Genomic DNA, 21,533 nt, shown 5'->3' with positions numbered 1-21,533 from the left:
ATGTGTTTTATTTTAGGTCAGTTACACAGTTCTTCATTCAGTTTTTGGATCTTAAAACTCTGGTATTTCAGGTTCCAACAGCAAAGACAGAAAAAAAATAATAAAAATATATAAGTAGAAAGTTATTCACAAACTATAAAAACATAACTGGTCTGAAAATAACTTGAATAGAGAAAAGTCCAAGTGTTTATTTCCTCATATAAATTACAGTTTAAATGGTGATCAGTTGAACAGATTGATGAATCCTGACCTGAGAGTTTCCAGAGTACAGTGTGGACTCTCCAGTCCAGCAGACAGTAGCTTCACTCCTGAATCCTGAAAGTTGTTGTTACTCATGTCAAGCTCTCTCAGACTACAGGACTGGGAGCTGAGAACTGAGGACAGAGCTGCACAGCTTCTCTCTGAGAGGTTACAGTCAGTCAGTCTGAAGAGACAATAATAAACAAGAAGACAAATAACATTTGTGTTGAAATAGGTCTAAACTTTGATGATATGTAATCTCTTCCAAGAACTGGCTATGATCTTTGGTGATCTGTTTTAAACCAGCCAGAGATGTGACAGTTAATAATCAATTAATCGGAATAAAAAGTAATTCAGTAACATAAATCACATGGTATCAAAACATGACAAGCTTCTTCATGTTAATCAAAGATGTTATGTTTGTGTTGGACAGTACATGAAGCTGAAGTAGAGAAACATATGTCAGATTTTCTACACAGTAATATTTAAAATCTTGATGAAGAGGAGATTCAGAAATATGACATGAGAGACGTTGCATAGACTGTATGGTATTTATAGTTATCAGTTGAGACAAACATGATCTGACCTGAGAGTTTCCAGTGTACACTGTGGACTCGCCAATCCAGCAGATAGTAGCTTCACTCCTGAATCCTGAAAGTTGTTATTACTCATGTCAAGCTCTCTCAGATGGGAGAGGTTGGAGCTCAGAGCTGAAGCCACAGAAGCACAGCCTTCCTCTGTGATAAGACATCCTGACAGTCTGTAGACACACAAAACAACACATGTCACATGGTCTGATATCAATGCAGGACTGGAAGGTGTTGTTTTTATTTCTGTCATCACCAATGTGTTTCTGTGATCTTTAGAGTCAAACGTAATCACTCCATACACTGCTTCTCAATTCAAATGGCCAACCACTGTAAAGCTTTGATTATGAGGCAGTTTCACCTTCCTGTAACCTTATTCAACATGATGTTAGCGACTGCCAACTCTTCACAGCTAAAAATGGGTCTAAATAAAAGAATAGTAAAAGAAGAAGCAGCCACGGTGAGATGATTAGATGAAGAGCTGCAGATGACAGAGTCTGACTACAGTTTGTATAAACATCAAACCTCCAACACGTCACACAGGTAAATGATTCTATCTCAGATGCTCACAGTGAAATACAGAACATGAATCCCAACTAATGTGGCATATAATTACTGAACTTTGTGGAAATAAAAGTAAACACTAACAGTAAGGAAATATTTCTGACTCCTTCACTCACACTCACTGTCTCTATTTCACACCGTTTCAGTAATCATTCAGTGTTTTAAGGTTGTTTGAAACAAAAGAAGAATTAAATGGTGGTTAACCACAAAACAGCTAGGGTGAACTGTCATATCACCATTGTGAGTAAAAATCATCCCAGCACAGATACTGATCTGAAATTACAAGAAACTAAAACTATTGCTAAAAACTGTTCACTGAATAACTGTATGTGTACTTTGGGCCAATTACATAGTTCTTCATTCAGTTTTTGAATCTTAAAATTCCTCTTTAGTATTTCAGGTTCCAACAGCAGAGACAGAACAAAACTAATAACTAATGTTAATAGAAAGTTATTCACAGGCTCTAAACACACAACTGGTCTGAAAATAATTTGAGTAGAGAAAATGCCCAGGTGTTTATCTGCTCATATAAATTACAGTTTAAATGGTGATCAGTTGAACAGATTGTTAAATCCTGATCTGAGAGTTTCCAGAGTACACTGTGGACTCTCCAGTGCGGCAGACAGTAGCTTCACTCCTGAATCCTGAAAGTTGTTGTTACTCAAGTCAAGCTCTCTCAGACTACAGGACTGGGAGCTCAGAACTGAGGGCAGAGCTGCACAGCTTCTCTCTGACAGGTTACAGCCACTTAGTCTGAAGAATACAATTGGAAAAAATATTTAATGAAACATTTATTTTTCTCCCCTATTGAAAAAATCTCTTTGAATATCTTTTCAATAAATCAATCAATAAATAACTGTCTGTGTACTTACAGAGCTTTGTTGGAGGCTTTGACCACTGGCAGCAGCCTGAGAAGAGCCTCTTCTGACGCAGAGTATTTCTTTAGGTCAAACACATCCAGATCTTTTTCTGATGACAGCAAGATGAAGACCAGAGCTGACCACTGAGCAGGAGACAGTTTATCAGTGGAGAGACTTCCGGATCTGAGGTACTGTTGGATCTCCTCCACTAGAGAACGATCGTTTAGTTCATTCAGACAGTGGAAAAGATTGATGCTTTTCTCTGCAGACAGATCCTCACTGATCTTCCTCTTGATGTACCTGACTGTTTCCTGATTGGTGTGTGAGCTACTTCCTGTCTGTTTTAGCAGGCCTTGTAAGACAGTCTGATTGTTCTGCATTGAAAGACCAAGGAGGAAGCGGAGGAACAAGTCCAAGTGTCCATTTGGACTCTGCAAGGCCTTGTCCACAGCACTCTGGTAGAAGTGTGTTGATTTGCCTCTGAACACTTCAGACCACCAGGATGTTGTTTGTTCTTCTGCCAGCAGATTGACTCCAGACTTGATGAATGTCAGATGGACATGAAGAGCAGCCAGAAACTCCTGAATGCTCAGATGGATGAAGCAGAACACCTTGTCCTGGTACAGCCCTCTCTCCTCTTTAAAGATCTGTGTGAACACTCCTGAGCACACTGAGGCTGCTCTGATATCAATGCCACACTCTGTCAGGTCTGATTCATAGAAGATCAGGTTGCCTTTTTGCAGCTGCTCAAAAGCCAGTTTTCCCAGAGACTCAATCATCTTCCTGCTCTCTGGACTCCAGTGTGGATCTGTCTCAGCTCCTCCATCATACTTGACCTTCTTCAGTTTTGACTGAACCACCAGGAAGTGGATGTACATCTCAGTCAGGGTCTTGGGCAGCTCTCCTCCCTCTCTGCTTTTCAACACATCCTCCAGAACTGTAGCAGCGATCCAGCAGAAGACTGGGATGTGGCACATGATGTGGAGGCTTTGTGATGTCTTGATGTGGGAGATGATCGTGCTGGCCTGCTTCTTGTCGCTGAATCTTTTCCTGAAGTACTCCTCCTTCTGTGGGTCAGTGAACCCTCTGACCTCTGTCACCGTGTCAACACACTCAGGAGGGATCTGATTGGCTGCTGCAGGTCGTGTGGTTATCCAGAGGCGAGCAGAGGGAAGCAGTTTCCCCCTGATGAGGTTTGTCAGCAGCACATCCACTGAGGTGGACTCTTTAACATCAGTCAGGATCTCATTGTTGTAGAAGTCCAGAGGAAGTCGACACTCATGCAGACCGTCAAAGATGAACACAACCTGGAACTCCTCAAACATGCAGATTCCTGCTTCTTTGGTTTCAGTAAAGAAGTGATGAACAAGTTCTACCAAGCTGTACTTTTTCTCTTTCAGTATATTCAGCTCTCTGAAAGTGAATGGAAATGTGAAGTGTATGTCCTGGTTGGCTTTGTCTTCAGCCCAGTCCAGAGTGAACTTCTGTGTTAAGACTGTTTTCCCAATGCCAGCCACTCCCTTTGTCATCAGCGTTCTGATTGGTTCATCTCTTCCAGGTGAGGCTTTAAAGATGTCTTCTTGTCTGATGGTTGTTTCTGGTCTGTCTGTTTTCCTGGATGCTGTTTCAATCTGTCTGACCTCATGTTCATCATTGACCTCTGCAGTCCCTCCCTCTGTGATGTAGAGCTCTGTGTAGATCTGATTCAGAAGGGTTGGGTTTCCTGCTTTAGCAATCCCCTCAAACACACACTGGAATTTCTTCTTCAGGTTAGACTTGAGTTTACGTTGACACCTGCCAGCATGAGTTCCTGAATGAATACACACAAAACAGGATCAATATATGAAGTATAAATTAAATATTTAAACATTTAATTAAACATCAAACATATTTTTCTCAATCTCTTGAGACATCAGTAAATGTCTAATTTGTCCAGCATGTTAAATCTTTATAGAAATCCTCTTACTGCTCTGCAGACAGTCAGCCAGCTCCTCCTGCTTCATTCCCCTCAGGAAGTGCAGTGTGATCTTCAGAAATGCCTCTCTGCTCCTCCTCTGCTTTTCCTCCTCACCGTCCAACACCTCCTCATCCTCCCTCTGACTCTCTAAGCATTCTGGGTAATCTGAACACAGAACCTTCTGCATCTTCTTCAGCTCATTCTTCACAAAAGTGACGATGTTCTCCTCCAGCAGCTGGAACAGAATACTATATGAATGACACAATCAAACTAAAATCATGAAGCAAACATCAGATCCATGTTGGACAGACTGACAATCCACTGGTCTACAAAGTTCAGCATGTACATGATTGTGAACAGCATAGAGGTAAAGTAGTTGTTGTACATGTACAGACCATAAATATGGAGTCCAGGTATGTTTGATGCTGCTGGGCAGACTGACCACTGGGAACCTCTGAGCTCTCCTGGTCCAGTCTGTGGACGAAACATGAAGAATGAGCTCACATTATGTCTGTCCACTCAGAGACAAACACAAGCTAAAGGTCCATCAAGTGATATTTGGATGTGAACAGAGAATCAGATGACTCCCTGTAGTGATAAAGCTTTAGTAGTCCTGCTGATCCCACTGAGAATCAACAGCTCAGTCTGTTTGTAGCTTTCAGCTCAGTGTGTTGCTTCATCAGTCAGTTTGGTTTAGTCCCAACAGCTCTGAACAACCCTCCACACAGCTCTCCCTCCCTCACTGTACACTGCTGAAGTGACCTGGAGCAAGGCAGCTACAACCTCCAGCTGATCAGTGTCTGCTTGTATCAGTCTGGTTGTACTAGGCAGCACCCAGTATGATTGTGTTTGACTGTGTGAGTATGAAGCAGAGTGCTGCTGAAAAAGAGCATTTCTGAGTCAGTTATGGTTTAACAACTGGAGATCTCACAACTGAGACTCTGATAGAAACACATCATTCGCTTTTCATTAACAATCTGAAATTCTTATCTCTGATCAGCAGAGTGGCGTCCATCTTTGAAGAATAAAGGAGGTTCCATAGACCAGTAACTCTGCATGGACACACAGCTGTGTTCAGGTTCAGGAAAATCTGGGGTTTCCAGCTTCCTCCTGATAGAAACACAGAGAATCTGCACTAAAGTTGGAAATTCAATTCAATTTTATTTATATTCCATCAAATCATAACAAAAGTTATCTCAGGGCAATTTTCACATAGAGTAGATATAGGCTGTGCTTTTTAATTTACAGGGACCAAACATTCCCCCATGAGCAACACTTGATGACAGCAGCAAGGAAAAACTCCCCCTTAATGGGAAGAATCCTCAAGCAGAACTGGACTCTAGGTGGGCAGCCATCTGCCTTGACCAGCTGGGTTGAGAGAGAAAGAGGGAGAGCAAGAGAAGAGAGTGACTCATTTCACCAATTTTTTTTCTAAATTAAGCATTCACATCACCATTCATAACAACCAGATGTTACCTCAGCACTGGACTCACTCAGGGCTGCATGCTCTGTCTTTGGCTCTTCTACTAACCAACTCACAACCCACCACAGCTCTGTTAACACCTATAAGTATGCACATGACACAACCATTATAGGACTCAGGTTAAACTGGTGCACAGACAATAATCTGTAGCTTAACCCCTTCAAAACTCACACATTTATCATTGACTTTAGGCACAAACCACACTCTAAGACACCCCATAATACTCACTAATGGCAACTCCATATCCATCACTGCATCATTCACATTTCTTGGCACTCACATCTACCATACAATCCAATGAGACCTCAGTTCAGACCACATCTTCAAAAAAGCCCAGCAAAGACTTTTCTTTCTACATCAGCGCAGGAAATTCAAGTTATCTAAAATCATTGGCACCCACCTTCAAACATTGAATTTCTGTAAACAGAGCTTATAAACTCATCTCAGACTGCACTCATTCAGATCACCTTCTGTTCCAGCTTTTACCTTCCAGGAGGTGCTATAACTCACTGCCAACCAGGACAAACTAAACTGAAAAACAGCTTCTTCCACACTGCAATATGGACCTTAAACTCTTTGGCACCTTACCCAGTCAAGCTGTATGTAACTAGGTTTCCATTCAAATTTAGTGCAAATTTTTACCAAATTTCAAGATTATTGGCAAAATAGAATCTGAACAAACGCACATTTCCATCCACTGCCTTTTTGTGAAATTTGGAGTTGGTTCATCAAGATAAACAGCTGCTGGTGCAAATCATCATCCAAGATGGCAGCACGTCAGTGTCTTTGTGTGTGTTTGTCCTAGTCATGTGATGAATAATTATGGTTATTAATGGTTATTATAACTGTGACTCTCCACAACAACCTTTTTGCTTGACACTTGTTTATTACTACAAGTGGTCTGATTCTTTTGGAGTAATGTGCCCACACTGGGCCTCCTTTATGGTGGAAGTTATTGTGGACCTTCTGCACTAAGCACTCGCACTTCTGTCAAAGGAGCCGGAATCATTTCAGGCTTCTGTCAGGAATCCTGTTTCCAACATGAGTCTGGTCGTTGAACACCGTCCCTTCACCGTAAATCATGTCCAAAGATTGGATAAACTTTGATCTCTTTTCATCTGTCTGATATTTAAAGAAAGTCATCCTGTCACATTAGCACCGATCCCGCTCTGTTCTTCATCATCCTTCTAGGAGAACAGAAACATTGTGAGGACATCATCTCTCTGATCTGACACACTCTGACTTTGATGGAATCACACCATATTTAATATGTTAAATTCTAAGTTGTGTTCATGTCTAAAAGTGCATTAATCATAGTAATGACTAAACTATAAAACATATTTATTACAACACAAGACTCTGCTGCCACACTGACTTCAAACATGATGCCGACTGAAACAGAACTGAGTTTGTTAAGACATTTGTCATGAATTCTGCTGTTGTAAAATACACTGAGTGAACTTCAACTGGACCTGATCGAGTTCAATCAGCCAACATGTGAGAAGGCTGACATTAGTTGTCTGTAAATCCTCACTGTGGACATTAAAGAGTATGTAGAGTTTATACTTAAAGTCTGAATCAACCAGATAACAGTTTGGTCAGTCTGCTGGATGTTTCACATTAACTGAACTCTGTCTGCTCAGCAGCTGACGTTGATCTATTGAAATCCCACAGCCAATCACAGCTGAGTAACATACAGCTTCAGCTTGTTTCAGTTTTCCATCAAAACATTTATGTCCTTTAACAGGTTGGACAACAGTCCACTGAAATTTAAATAAAGTTTTATTAAAGAAGTATAAATGGAGTTTCTCTTCCAATAAGACTTTGTTGTTGGAAATTGTTCTTTAAAATATTTAGTAACGTTACTGACATTATAAACTAATCTGATGTGGACTTACTCTTTCTTTGGAGAATGTTGCTCTTTAAAGAATATTGGTTCAAACATGGAGCAGTCACTCTTCATGGACTCACAGCTGGATTCAGATCCAGGTTCCGGTGAAACTGGTCTCTGATGGATCCTGTTAGACAGAGAGACAACCACCACAGAGAGAAATTCACTGTTAAGTATTCAGCCACAGTAGCTGTTGGATAAACTAGCAGCCATCAGCGAGGAAAGGATCAACACAGCAGCATGAAGAGCTTTATCAACAGTGTGAAGAGCTTCAAACTTTGTCTTCTGAAGCTCTTCACACTGAATGATTTCTGATCTCTTTTCATCTGTCTGATATTTAAAGAAAGTCATCATCTGTCACATTAGCACTGATCCTGCTCTGTTCTTCATCATCTTTCAAGGAGAACAGAAACATGAGGACATCATCTCTCTGACTCTGATCTGACCACTCTGACTGACAATCACTGATGGAATCACACCGAATATTTAATATGTTAAATTCTAAGTTTTGTTCATGTCTAAAAATGCATTAATCAAATATTTAGTAACGTTACTCACAGTATAAACTAATCTGATGTGGACTTACTCTTTCTTTGAAGAATGTTGCTCTTTAAAGAATATTGGTTCAATCATGGAGCGGTCACTCTTCATGGACACACAGCTGGGTCCAGGTCCAGGTCCAGGTCCAGGTCCAGCAGAGTCTGGTCTGTGCTGCTTCTTTGTTCTTCAACACAACACACACAGAGCTTTGAGTGTGAATAATGATGGTGGAGTGATGTGAGTGGAGAACAGTGATGGACAGTTAGAGATCCTCATCTCACCTCTGAGCTTTGGTCTGACTGTCATGTTCCCTTCGCCTTTTAGAGGGAGGGACTCCCTCCTCTCTGTCCTCACACTGATCCATAGCAGAGAAACACCTTCACACAAACACAACAACAAGCTCATTCATTACAACAAGCTGCACATCACACCAGCACTGCAGTTACAACGGCGTCATTCTTGATTCAACCACCACAGGGCAGCAAAGTAAGACATTATTCTTCATTTCCACTGAGGTTTAATGTTTCATGTTTTACTTTCAGAAGCTTTCAGTTCTCTGTTGGCTTTTCATTTACCACTATAGAACACATTTAATGGAGATGAGCTGCTGGTGGAGTCAGCTGTGTGGCAGAAGAAATAAAAATACTCACCAGGTGAATTCAGATCCACATCCAGTCACAGAGTCTTTGTAGCTTCACCTGCAGAGGAAACACAGAGAGAGAAACTGCTGCTGATTCTCCTTCATCAGTCCTTCATCATCAGTCTGAGGACTCTGGTTTTCTATGGAGTCATTTGTACTTCTTGCTGTTTTAATTAAAGATTGTACTGAATGATACTTCATTTATTTACTTTGAATTTAGACTTTTACAGATTGTAAGGATTGAAGGACAGACATTTCTATGATTAATGGTTAAATTTATGGAGTATTGAACATTGATGTTGCACATTACCATCATCATCTACAGTAAAGATTAAAACAGGCAGAATAAGAGAGTACAAACTGTCTGACTCAATGAACCAAAGACAGTAACACACAGTTTTTGAACTTAATTATCTTCAATCCTTGAAAATAAAAACTGTCCTCAACATGTTCATGAGCTGCAGAGATAGATCATACCACTCTGTTTCTGTTGTCTAAACAGCATCTTGTTAGCAAAGCTAATTAGAGTCAAAGAGGATTAACGAGGTTTCAAATCTTCCACCAGTATTCAACAAAGCAACATAATAAATCACTACTAGCACCATCTCTACTGGTGTCACATCATTTTAACCCCCGCTGACACAAACATGATGAAACCTGTTGCTTATGTTACCTTTAGATGCTGAAAATCATTTTCATCAAGCTGATGAGTGAAGGTGAAATTAATCAGCAGCTTCAACCAGGAAACCAAACGTAGGAAGAACAAACATGTAACTCGCAGCAGGAAGATTTCAAATGTCAGTTGCTTCACAAACAGTCTTAACTCTGAATTCATCTTTAACCAGAAGTGACTTTAAAGACATATGATCCCAGCACAGCGCTGACCTTTGAAATAAAGAACCTGGAACAGCTAAAGTCAAACATTGACAGACTGTATAAATCCTCATCACATAGATTTAGTCTTCTAGCCAAACTCAGGGCAGAACAGTGTGCAGAGCCTCGCTGAGCTTCTTGCTGTGAGTGAACTGTAATAACTGAAGGAGACTCAGATGAGCCTTTCGCTGGTTGCAGTCAGAGGACAGTTTAGAGAGTCGTTGGTGAGAACATCAACCTGAGACTGTAAAGGTGGGGGGGGGCTTTGATGGTGCTGGACTCATCCTGAGCACGGCCGCTTTGCTCTCAATGATTTCACTGTATAAACTTGGAATCTGTGTGTAACAGGTCACCTGTTTTCTGTACAGAAAAGCCTTTAAGTTAATAATTCTATCGTAAGATCTCAACGCCACATCAGAAGATTTAAATAGTTGATGAAGTTACCGCGGTCTCCCAGTCTGGAGACACAGGTATGGATGCTGCTGCTGTGTGACAGCCACAGCTGTTCATTAAAGTCAGAGGAGAGGAGCTACATCACACATCTATCAGCGTCACACAGAGTCTGAAAGCTCCGGACAGATTTAACCCCTTCCTCCACCACTGCCACACACACACTGTATGTTGTAGATTAAGATATTTTTACCTGTTTTTACTTCTATGTTTGTACCTTTTATGGACTGTAACTCTATTTTTACTCAGCATGTGACCCACATGTGTTCTCTGTGTTTCTTCTTCTTGTAAACAACAAATAAAGTTATTTGAACTTGAAGCTGTCACTAATACAGACAGAGCAGGTTGTTGTTTTTCTCCACAAAGAAGACAAATGTTGGAAGTTATTGATCTGTGAACACTGACTCAGTACTGTCAGCTGTTATTGGACACTTTGAACAGTGACACTAAAATGGAGGAAAACTTCCACCGTGTTGATTTGTGTTGACTGTTAGTAGAGTTCTGAACTACAGATTTCTGCTGTTTCTACTGGAACTAAACTAACAAGATGAACAAAGAGTCATTCAAGAGTCAAACAGTGAAAACTGTCACAATACAAACACAATAAAGTTACAATAAATACCTTTAGACGGAGAAAAGAAGCTGCAACATGACGAGAACATAAAGAGGAAGTAAACTCCCAAAGGAAAAACAAAAGGAAATACCAGAGAGAGAGAGAGAGAGAGAGAGAGAGAGAGAGAGAGAGAGAGGGAGAGAGAGAGAGAGAGAGAGAGAGAGAGAGAGAGAGAGAGAGAGAGAGAGAGCATGTGGCGTCTCTGGTGGTACAAACACAAACTGCAGGATGTCAGTTTCACCAACAGATCAAAAGCTGTTTTTTTAAGTTTTTACATCATTAAATATCAACAGTTATAGATAATTTAGTGCTGATGTTTTTAAATGTTCCATCATGTGAGTTCTGAGTAGTTTGCTGTTATTTCCTTATTTTAAAACATTTTAACTCATTTACAGTTTATGAAAATTACTTTTTCTGTGAAAGTGAACAAACGTCAATTTTATTCAGAAAGTGTCTGAACCTTCAAACAGCACGAAGAAGAAATGAGGACAGAAGAAGAAAATGTGTGAAAGTCAGGTTGGTCCTCACTAAACTTAAAACTCATCTTTGTGCCTTAACCTTCAATTAGTTGCCTTTAATTGAGTCCTTCATGAGCTTGTACTGTGCGGCAGGTCGGTTTCTGTCTCAGTGAATTTACTAAGTGTCATCCTGCTGATCAGATTATTGATTATTGTAACTGTCCTGATAATCATTGCATCTCTCTAAGCTTCTGTTTGTTCCACAAACACATGAACATCCAAGCTGTGCTCCTCTCTCTTCTCTCCTCCTGTCCTCTCACCACGTCTCTAAACCATCTCTTGCTGGACCAGAACCCATCCTGGACCTGCTCTGCTTCCCTGCTGTCGCTGCCATTTCTTGAGGTTTTGGATCTGGTTCTCCATCCTGCAGGAGTTCAGCCTCACCGCGTGTCTCTCTCTCTGAATGATGTTTTTATCCTTCTCTCTCCTGTGTGAATAATGTCTTTTCTTGTCTCTTCTCTCGTGTATGTGATGGTGTGATGTGAGTCTCCTCTGTGCGCATGTGTAGTCTGTCTTCCTGCCAGGTCTCCATGGTGATGACGGTCGCGTGGTTCAGGTCCTATTCTGCTCTGGTGGCACCTGGAAGCTGCTCTTCATCCTCTTCATATATCACATTCTTCATATATATTATAAATCCAATATAATTTTGTTATCCTGTTCCATTCTGTATTCTGTAATTTGTATTTCTGGTTCTGTTCTGTTCACACAACATCTAATGTATGTCTGTCCATCCTGTTGCTCTTCCTGAAGTTTCTTCCAGTTTTTCCCCATTAAATGTTTTTAGGGAGTTTTTCCTTATTCGAGGGTCTAAGGACAGGATGTTGTGTTGCTGTACAGACTGTAAAGCCTCCTGAGGCTAATTTGTGATATTGGGTGATATAAATAAAACTGATTTGACTCACGAAGAGACAAACAAGAGAAAAGCAGATTATGAAAGCAAAATATATTTTAATATCATCCTTCATGTACATGAAAGTTTCCAGAACAATCAGGAGAGAAACAGCTTTATAGAGTAATGTACAACATATAGATACTGAATATACACACACCATCATCAAACCAGTCTGTCCACTGTTAGATTCATACTGGGACCAGTTAGACTGTGTTATGGGAGGACTGGTGGACACACCTTCTACTTTTCCTCCACATGTCAGAGAGAAACACTCAACTGTTTCATGATTCACTACATTTTATTTCTCAGAGCTTCAATATGTTGTTGAATGCAGGACTTTTACTTGTAAAGGAGTATTTGATGGTAGTTTTACTACTTTTACTAAAGTAAAGGATGCGTTTTATTTCTTCCACCTCTGAACATATAAACTGTGTGAAACTCAAGTGTTGGAGGAACAGAAACATGAGCGTCTGCTGCCACCTGCTGTTCACTCACAGCATCACATCCTGTCAGAGGAGGAGCTGTTTGCTTTACTCACACTTTAAAACATGAAAACAGGAACATTTAGGCTTTAAAAAGAAATGAAGATGTTTGAAATAATCAGATCCAGTGGTGTCACTGAGCCTCAGCAGCTCTCTGTGGATCAATAAACTCCACCAGTGTTCAAATACAGAGACAGTGTTGCTGTGAAGAGAATCACTTATTAAACATATTTATATTTACAACACAATGACAACAAAGTCTTTTAATTCACCATCAGAAATCAAACTGTCTCTTTACAGCGTGTCACCATTAAAACCATTAAAACCAGTTTGTTCTTCCACTCTCACATCAGCAGTTTGACTGAACCACATCATCTATCTTATGTGATGCACATTTACAAAGTTTACACAGTATATCAGATATGTTGTAAAGTTCCTTTGATGTATTTTTAGACTTTGATTATGTATCTCACAGTGTGTCTGTAGAACATGAATCCAATCGATCAATCTGATCAATAAACACCATCAGAACTCATCGTTTTTGAGTCACTCTGACAAAAACCCAAAAAAAGTTTTACAGTCGATGTAAAAAATCAAAACGGACTTTAACTGACGTCAGTTGTGTCGTCACAGACTGTCTGAACTTTAAAGATCCTCCGCACATGTTTTAAGAATATAAAAATACTCTGCTTGGAATAATAATGTGTGTCTGATGTCGGTTTTCCATGAAAAAAGATTAATTTATTAGTTAAAAATTCTTCAAATGACATCTCATCCTTCATTAAACATCCAGAATGTGTAAATATTTAAATATGTTTAGTTTGCAGAGTTGAACTGCTTCACTGTAAAGTCCATTCTCGGTGTTTGTGCTCTGGAGGCTTCAAGTTTCCACATCACACTTGTGTAAGTCGCATACTGGACCACGACTGGCTCCAAACTGGTTGTGATGTCATCAGTCCTGCAGGTGTTAAACTGAGATTTAAGGTGAGCTCAGAGAAACAGAGAAGAAGAACAACATGACAGTCAAGAAGAAGAACAACATGTTTGAGTGGAGGAGACTTTAATGAACTCAAGTGTTTGATGTTCTGTTGAATCAAATCACGTCATCAGAAGAGAAACATGTTTCACGTTAAAGAATAACTTATCAACCCCTGAAACTCTGGTCTTTGCTGCCCTCTGGTGGTTGAACGTCTCACCTTGCTGCAGTGATGCACAGCTGTACTGCAGCTGTTATATTCCACTAAATCAGCCTCGTCTCATCAGAGACGAATAACTGACGAACATCAGAAACACAAATGTGATTTCAGTTTATTACAACCAGTAGAAACTTTGTTTTATTCCAGGTGATAAATCTCTTGTAACATCTGTTCATACGAGTGAAAACGTTTCATGTTTAATTTTCTAAAAGACTTTTATGTTATTTCATGATTTTATGATCTCTACTATAAATATTTTATTATTGTAACTGCAGGTTTTTTACTTTATACTGATAAAACAGAAGAGCAGAACTTTCCACCTCAGCGTGTTTCCAGTAGAAAGCCTTTTGATGACGTCACTGATGATGTCACCGCGTGGGTTGGGGTTGAAGACTATAAGTTTGAGAAGTAAAAGGATCTGAGGTGTGGAGTTCTTCATCTCTGCTGAGGCAGCAGCTGCAGGATACATCAGCTGCTGCTTTATGGAAGCAAATTATTACCATAATCATTTTAATTATATCATCAACTGAATAATAAATGTTGAAATTTAAATACCACTGAAGTTACTGCACCGAAATATTTGACTTTGAAAACAATCTTTCTGAATTTATATAGTTTGAATTTCACTCAATGGTCACTTTCAAAAACTTTATTTTGAGTGTTTTTTATTTTCTTAAATTCAGATTTTTTTTGCTCCTCAGACCTTAAAATAGATTTATTATATGACCTTCATGTACAGCAGACGTTTGCTTTCCCGACCTGATCATGTGATTGATGTTTTTTAACGTGACTTGATTTGAATTTTTAGATCTGAATTGATTTAAAATAAATATATACTGAAAATAAAGTTTGAAAGTGACTATTGAGAATTTGACAAAGTGAAACATGATGATTTATGTTTAATGTTTTCAAACTCAAATATTTAGTGGTATTTAAATGTCAATATTTAGTATTCAGTTGCTGATATAATTCAAATGATTATAGCGATGATTTGCTTCCATGCTACTAGTATAACACATCACAGTCTGTACAGGGGTAATGTAGGAACCAGGTTTAATGAGGAAGAAGAGTGTTTGGAATCAAAAAAGACGATATCTCAGGTTCTAAAAGTTTTATAAGTGCAACACCGATCTGTGCATGTGTTCTGTGTTGAGAATTGAACTGTTCTCACCTCATTCACATCACAACACATTTACATTGTGGGTTAAAACTCCAAGTAAAGTCTGCAGAGAAGCAGATTTACAGGAAGCCTCACAGGAAACACTGCAGAGTCTGAAACTAAATACTGACTGTATACAGTAAGTTCTATATTCTAATCATGATAACATTCTGTTCTTGCAATTAGTATATTAGAAATAAACATACTTTGCCATTTTATGATACAATATGTGCATCATCTGGTTGATGAGACTGAAAACTGTTCAGAAGTTTTTTGGCGTTAAAAGAATAAAAAGATATTTTACATGTTGGCACAAAGAATCAGTTTTCAGCAGTTTCAGTCTCTGTTGAATCCACAATCCGTCCGTCTGTTCCTCCAATCAGCTTCAACAGCGATGTCTCTTTGTCAAACATGTGAAAGTCCTCAGGTGTGACCTCTCAGCCAATCACAGCGTCCGCTCAGTGCTGCACCGTCCTCTCTTCACTGAAACTTTCCATCTCTCAGTTTTCTTTTATTTACTTTCTACTGTCCAACATTATCCATCAGCTCCGACACCGTTCAGCTCTCCCGCCCTGCTGCAGCTCATGGACAGAGCAAGGCACCGGCAGGGTTGACGGTTTCATTCATTTCATGTTTTTATCAAATGTTTCTGACAACCAGAAAACTCCTGAATCCTCATTTCTATCCTTCAAAAACCTGCAGAGTCTCATACAGCAGGAGTCAGGAGGAAAACTGTTCCCTAAAATGATTCATTCAGCGGCTCAATCTCAAGATTTATTCACTAAATTTAGACGTTTGACCTCCTGAATACGACTTTGTCCTTTGAGGATAAACTTCAGAGTTTTCAGGCAAACAGTGTGAAGTTGTAATTCCTTCATTTAGTCGTTTTCAGGCTGATTATTTGACCCCAAAACAGACCAAACACAACAACTAAAATATTAAACAGGAAACACAGCAGCAGCTTTTGCTCCAGTTTGTTTAAGAAAAGACTAATTATTTATATTTCATAGTTTGTTCTGATTAAACATACTGTATCTCTGTTTTTCAGTCTATATATCTACATTTGAGGTATCAATATTGACATTGGAGTCTATATGATAAATTAATCTGAAATTTAGTACATTTAAATGTGATTTAAAGGTAGTGTTACTGCATTAATCACTCAGCTGAGATCACGTCCGTATCCAGTTTTTATGGACATTTTTATCCAGTTAAACAAAAGTCAAAAAGTCAGATTTTGATGAATTCAGTGTTGATGAAATGACTGTTTTGTTTTTTGCAGGACGCTGCAGATGACGTCAGGTTTCTGCAACTTTTCATGGAGACAAAAAAGAAAGAAAGAGGAGAGGAGGCGACTTCAGTTTCATATATTTTTAGTAATGTAATAAAAAACATTTATTTAGGAATATTCTCCATGTAAGTATAATATAACTGGATAGAAATAGAATTGGGAATCTGCAGGACGGCGTGTTAAGACGCAGTAATGATGCAGGTTTTTGCCTTCAGGTCTGAATTGTTCCAGTTTTAATTGTGCTTTAGTGGCGCGTTCATTATTAATAAATATATCAGCAAAAATCAGACGACCACAAACTGACACAGAGTCATTGTGGGACTCCACTAGAGCAGCTTTGCATGATTCACAGTTAAAAACTCCTTATTTATCTTCTACTGGCCCTTTATGCAGCCCCTCAGTTCAGCCTCTGTCTCTAACAGGCAGCTCCTGTCTCTTTAAGCCCCGCCTCCCGATGAGCCCACTCTGTTCTGATTGGTCAGCTTTACGTATCAGAGTTGTGTAAAGTAACTGCTGATGCAAACCCAACATTTCCTGCTTTACTGCGTCATATAAAAGCTTTTAAATGACTAAATAACAGGAGGCTTTTATTGTGAAGACTTTACAGGAAATGAAACGTGTTCTTCACTGAATTAGCGGAGCTTCATTAGCGGCGCTGAACACCGGTCAAAACAACAACACCTGGAGATATTTGGAGCTGTTAGTCGAGCGGATCAGTCAGAAATAAAACAGGGAGGAAGAGTAGAAGCAGAAACAGCCATAGTGATGATGATGTTTGATGAAGAGCTGCAGACGACCAGCACACCTCCAATAGGTAAACTACTTATTTAACTTTGCTGCTGTGTGATGGAGTCATGGCTCAGCGTGGAGCAGACGACCATATAAAGAAATCCTGTTGGAAAGCGTTGAGAGCAGAGCTGCTGCTTCCTGCTCACAGCGATTACTGCTACATACGTTTACCTCGTTCTTTAACACGTCGGCCATGTTTTAAATCAACATCCGTCACTGTGACTTTATATATATGACTGAAAATAAGGAAAAGCATCATGTCGCCTTTAAGGAAAACATTTCTCAAACTGTCCCCCTGACCCCGCCAGACTCTGTACAAACTGTGATAGATTTTGCTCTGCAGTGATAAAAAACATGTCTCTCAGACATCATATGGCCTCTCTTCCTCCTCCTCCTCTTCCTCCTCTTCTTCAGTCTTCTTGGTGAAAGCAGACGACAGCTCCTGCAGCAGCAGCTCCTGCGACGGCGTGCAGACTCCCTGCAGCTGCTGCCTCCTGCCGGCTGCAGGCTGCTGCGGAGCGTCTGAGTCCGGTTCTCCGTCACCTCCGACACCACCGCTCAGCTCCAGAGTGTCCACAGAGCCGCCGACGCTCCGGACCGGGTCGGGGACAGCGAAGTGGTCCTGACGGGCCGTTTCCACCGGAACCAGTCTGAGCGGGAGGCGGTCCAGGACTTCCTGAGTCTCTGCTGCGCTGCCGGACAGGAAGCTGGTCTCCAGAGATTTGAGGACCTGCAGACCGAAGTCGCCGACCTCCTCGTAGAGCGGCTCAGGAAGGTCGGGAGACTCTGAATGCTCCTCGAACGAGTCCTGCTGCACCTTCATGGGCTGAACAGACAGAGAGAGAAAGTTAGCATTCAGTTAGGCTGCTTTACATCTGGCATTAACATCTCAGGTGATCCGATCACAAGTGGACAGCTCTAAGTACAGGTGTGAACGCACCCAAGACACATTGAGATCCGATCAGTCAGACCACATTCGGAGGTGGTCTGGGCCGCCTTCATTTAGCAGTAAACGCAATGCATCCTGGGCCTCATTGAAGGACGCGTACTCAACTGACATCCTGTATGGCCCTGTTTACACCTGCGTCCTGAGTGACCACTTGTGATCGGATCTCACTTCCCCGCTCTACATGCAAATAAACACCGACATCGTTTACGTTTTCAAAGACCAATTTGTTCGTTATTAACCGGCGGGAGAACCAGACCGAGTCCGCCACGTCCAAAGCTGTGTTCAACTTCAGTTGACCCTCCACTTCAATTGTTGTAATTCTTGTTAAAAAAACAAGAGTTACAACAATTTAAATAGTATTTCATATATACTGTATATAGTATATCTATATAGAAATATATAGAATTTAGTTAGATGACACTTGTTATGGAAAGCATCATCATAATTTGTTATTTGCTAGATTGATATGAATGTATATAAATGCAGGAAATAGCTTTCATATACGTTCAACTAGTGAAAGCAAACATATGCTGTTCTGTTCCCTACAGACCAGAAAACAGATGACATGTTTAAATCATCCTAAAGCTTCATCACTGTCTCTACAGCTCCACAATATTCCTACTGTGTAAAGTTAATCAATATATGATTGATTGTTTTCACCGTCTGCTCAGAGTGTTTTTCAGAGTTTGAGCTTCATGTTACCTTGTTGGAGCTTTCAGCTTCCTGCGGATGCCGATGTAGATCTTCATGGACTTCAGAGCCCACTCCTTCTCTGGTTTGATGCTCTGCACAACAACACAGAATATCAATAACTTCCACCATCAGAAATACTACACAATGCTGTTTTGTTTTGTTTGTATTGTTTAGTTTTGTGTATTATCGGGCTGCTCTGGCTGTTGGAGAACCTCTCTGATGTGAAACCAGTAAAACTGCACTTCTTGTTTTCACTGAACAGTCTAACAGGCGGTGAGCAGGTAGAAGTATTGATCTGCTAACAGCTGCTTCATGTCTGCATCCATTTATATCTGACTGTGGGAGTGAAAATGAGGCTTGTGCACCTGATCTCAGTTTCACAATGACTGAGATTCATAAAACACAAACAAAGGAAATCTGAATCTGTCCGGTCTGAGTTTTACTCACATCGAAGACGTACAGGTAGTTGTCTATCAGATCCTCCACGATCTTCACCTCGTCTTCTCCTTTCCCGTCAGTCTGGAACAGACTGGGAGCGAACAGCAGCGACAGGTTCTTAGTGCACATCTGGTTCAGACTGGCACACTTCTGCACCCTGAGAGAGAGGACGTCACATCACTGAAGTACAACAAGTATATGGGATTAAATTTGTGTCATAATAATTGAACACAATCTCCCAAGAATCAAACCATTAAAAAAAATCAATTGAAAGTGAAAAATAATCTTAAAGCAAAAAAAAATTGCTCAAATGCATGATAATAGTAACTTATATTGATCTCAAACTGAACAATATTCATGTCAAGTGTTATTAATCTGCTGAAATGCGTGAAATAGCAGGAGAAGAAGAAAACAGCCTGTTTCAACTAATGACGAATGATGAAGAAACCAAAGTGACGAGAGAAAACACAGCAAGGAACGACACTGTTGAGCTGCAAGAAGACAGAGGACAGAATGAGGCGAAACATATGAAAGAGCTGCTAAATAACAAGGAGCAAAAGATCAGACCCACATCACTGCTGTCCTCAGTCTGACAGGAACACCAGGACTCTCCAGGACTCACCAGGACTCTTCAGGACTCTCCAGGACTCTCCAGGACTCTCCAGGACTCTCCAGGACTCACCAGGACTCTCCAGGACTCACCAGGACTCTCCTGGACTCTCCAGGACTCATAATAATACATTATTTTGGTGTATATATTCAGGGCTGTAGCCAGGATTTTAGAAATACCCAGAATACAACAACATAAATAAAATGTATCATTATTTAGATTTTATTCATGTAATTATCCAATTATATACTATATTTTATACATTTTATTAAACATGAAGGACTAAATGTTTCTAAATGTCCTCCACACTGCCAGGAATTAATCATGGTGGAGAAATACAAAATCCATTTATAAGATATTTAAATAGTAAATTAATAGAATTAAATAGAAACATAGTAGATAGTAAAAAGTATTTGCAGATAGACTTTATTAACATCTTGGATCATAAAGCTGATGATGAGGATTTGTGTTTATCTATAGAAAAAATAGAGGAAATACAAAAGTGACTTGCAATTATACAAAATAATACAAAATAACAATAACGGCTATGATGATAATAATAATACCAAACTGGAATCAATTTATAGTGAATATTTAAATGAATATTTTCACAGAAACTGAAACCAAAAACATAAAACCTCCTTTCAATACAAACGATTTTCAACAAATCCAGATGAATTAACCAAAGGAATAAACAGTGACACCTGCTGGCTTTAATCACACATGACAGCTGAGTGCTGATGATGCACAACTTATTTAGAAACAGTCAATGAACAACAGCTGTCAGACTGAATGTGAGCTAAACACATTAAACTGACACTTTAAACAGTCCTGAAACTGTCAAATACCTTCAATCTACTATATGAAATTAGATATGAATTAACATGCACACACACAAAAATAAATGGAGAAAACTAACATCAGCTACTGATCATCATGAACTTTATTCTCTACACAGGAACTAAATAAACACTCCAGAGAAAAACTAAATACTTCCTGTATGTCAGAAACACACAACAGCTCCTGGACTTCTCATCTCTAATGCTGTGTTCACATCATATGGGATGGATGGTAGAGGCGGGAAAGATTCCCATGTTTACAACTCGCCAGCGTTCATGTCACACAACAAATCAAGATGGCTGCATGATTACAAAGTTGGTGGAATGAGGCTCAAAAATACTGTTATTGACAATAATCCACCATATCCAGTAAATATCAGAGCTTTCAGCTTTTCCACTTCATAATTACCACTTGAATGTTGACCTGAATTCTATTTACAAGTCAGAATCTCACAATTAGCATAATTCCAATATGATATGAACGCAGCATAAAAGCAGCCACACTCCAGCTGCTGAGCCTCAGCCTTCACCATTAGAGGTGTTCATTTAACCAGCCAATAGGAGGCCTGTTGTTCTGACCATCATTTGTCATGTGATCTCTAAATAAGTGAAGGAATCAGGTAACACAGTTACTATGAAACTACTAGAAGAACTACAACTAAACATTGTGAAGATCCCATTCCCATTATCCCATTACAGTTCAAGCCTTTCTAATAGAAAACAACAACAACTGGACTCAGTTTATCATTTGATTCATTTTACAAACAAACTGTCAATCATGTGGAAACCATGTTTACATTTACAAGCAGTGAGAGATCATGTTGGTACTAAATACCATCAGCTGTGTGTGATCCTGTACAGACTGAACTATCTGGTCAGCAGTGAGAAAGTTTCTCTAACAGGAGGAGACTCTTCCTCCTACAGACCACACAGAGACACTGAGGAACCAGGATAAACCCCAAACCCAGCACATAGAGGC

At 39.9% G+C, this 21,533-nt stretch overlaps 2 protein-coding genes across 11 annotated transcripts in view; both read right to left on the bottom strand.

The window, feature by feature from the left end:
* LOC137188661 (NLR family CARD domain-containing protein 3-like) overlaps positions 1 to 21,533 on the bottom strand; it is a 100,474-nt gene that overhangs the window by 45,940 nt on the left and 33,001 nt on the right. For 5 of the 10 annotated variants that reach the window (XM_067598259.1, XM_067598257.1, XM_067598254.1 and 2 more), the window contains 2 exons: positions 827 to 1,000; positions 251 to 424 (listed from right to left, as the gene is read on the bottom strand). The exons of 1 other annotated variant lie outside the window; for it this stretch is intronic. In XM_067598259.1, coding sequence (XP_067454360.1) covers positions 251 to 424; positions 827 to 1,000 — 348 coding nt within the window. Of the gene's footprint in view, positions 1 to 250; positions 425 to 826; positions 1,001 to 2,263; positions 4,062 to 4,217; positions 4,444 to 4,603; positions 4,683 to 7,589; positions 7,710 to 8,168; positions 8,307 to 8,403; positions 8,500 to 8,772; positions 8,821 to 9,435; positions 9,506 to 10,707; positions 11,108 to 21,533 lie in introns of those variants that run through there. 4 more of the 10 variants (XM_067598261.1, XM_067598262.1, XM_067598263.1 and 1 more) reach the window with 4 other exon arrangements.
* LOC137188665 (arf-GAP with Rho-GAP domain, ANK repeat and PH domain-containing protein 3-like) lies at positions 14,887 to 21,477 on the bottom strand. The gene is made up of 4 exons (XM_067598274.1): positions 19,677 to 21,477; positions 19,115 to 19,262; positions 18,677 to 18,759; positions 14,887 to 17,851 (listed from the first exon to the last, which is right to left on the bottom strand). Coding segments are annotated over exons 1-4 (240 nt in total). The 5' UTR covers positions 19,679 to 21,477; the 3' UTR covers positions 14,887 to 17,844.

The sequence above is a fragment of the Thunnus thynnus genome, chromosome 9 (genome assembly GCF_963924715.1).
Source record: "Thunnus thynnus chromosome 9, fThuThy2.1, whole genome shotgun sequence".
Taxonomy (NCBI): Eukaryota; Metazoa; Chordata; class Actinopteri; order Scombriformes; family Scombridae; genus Thunnus; species Thunnus thynnus.
The sequence above is the reverse complement of the archived record's forward strand: the minus strand, read 5'-3'. Positions and strand labels throughout refer to the sequence as shown.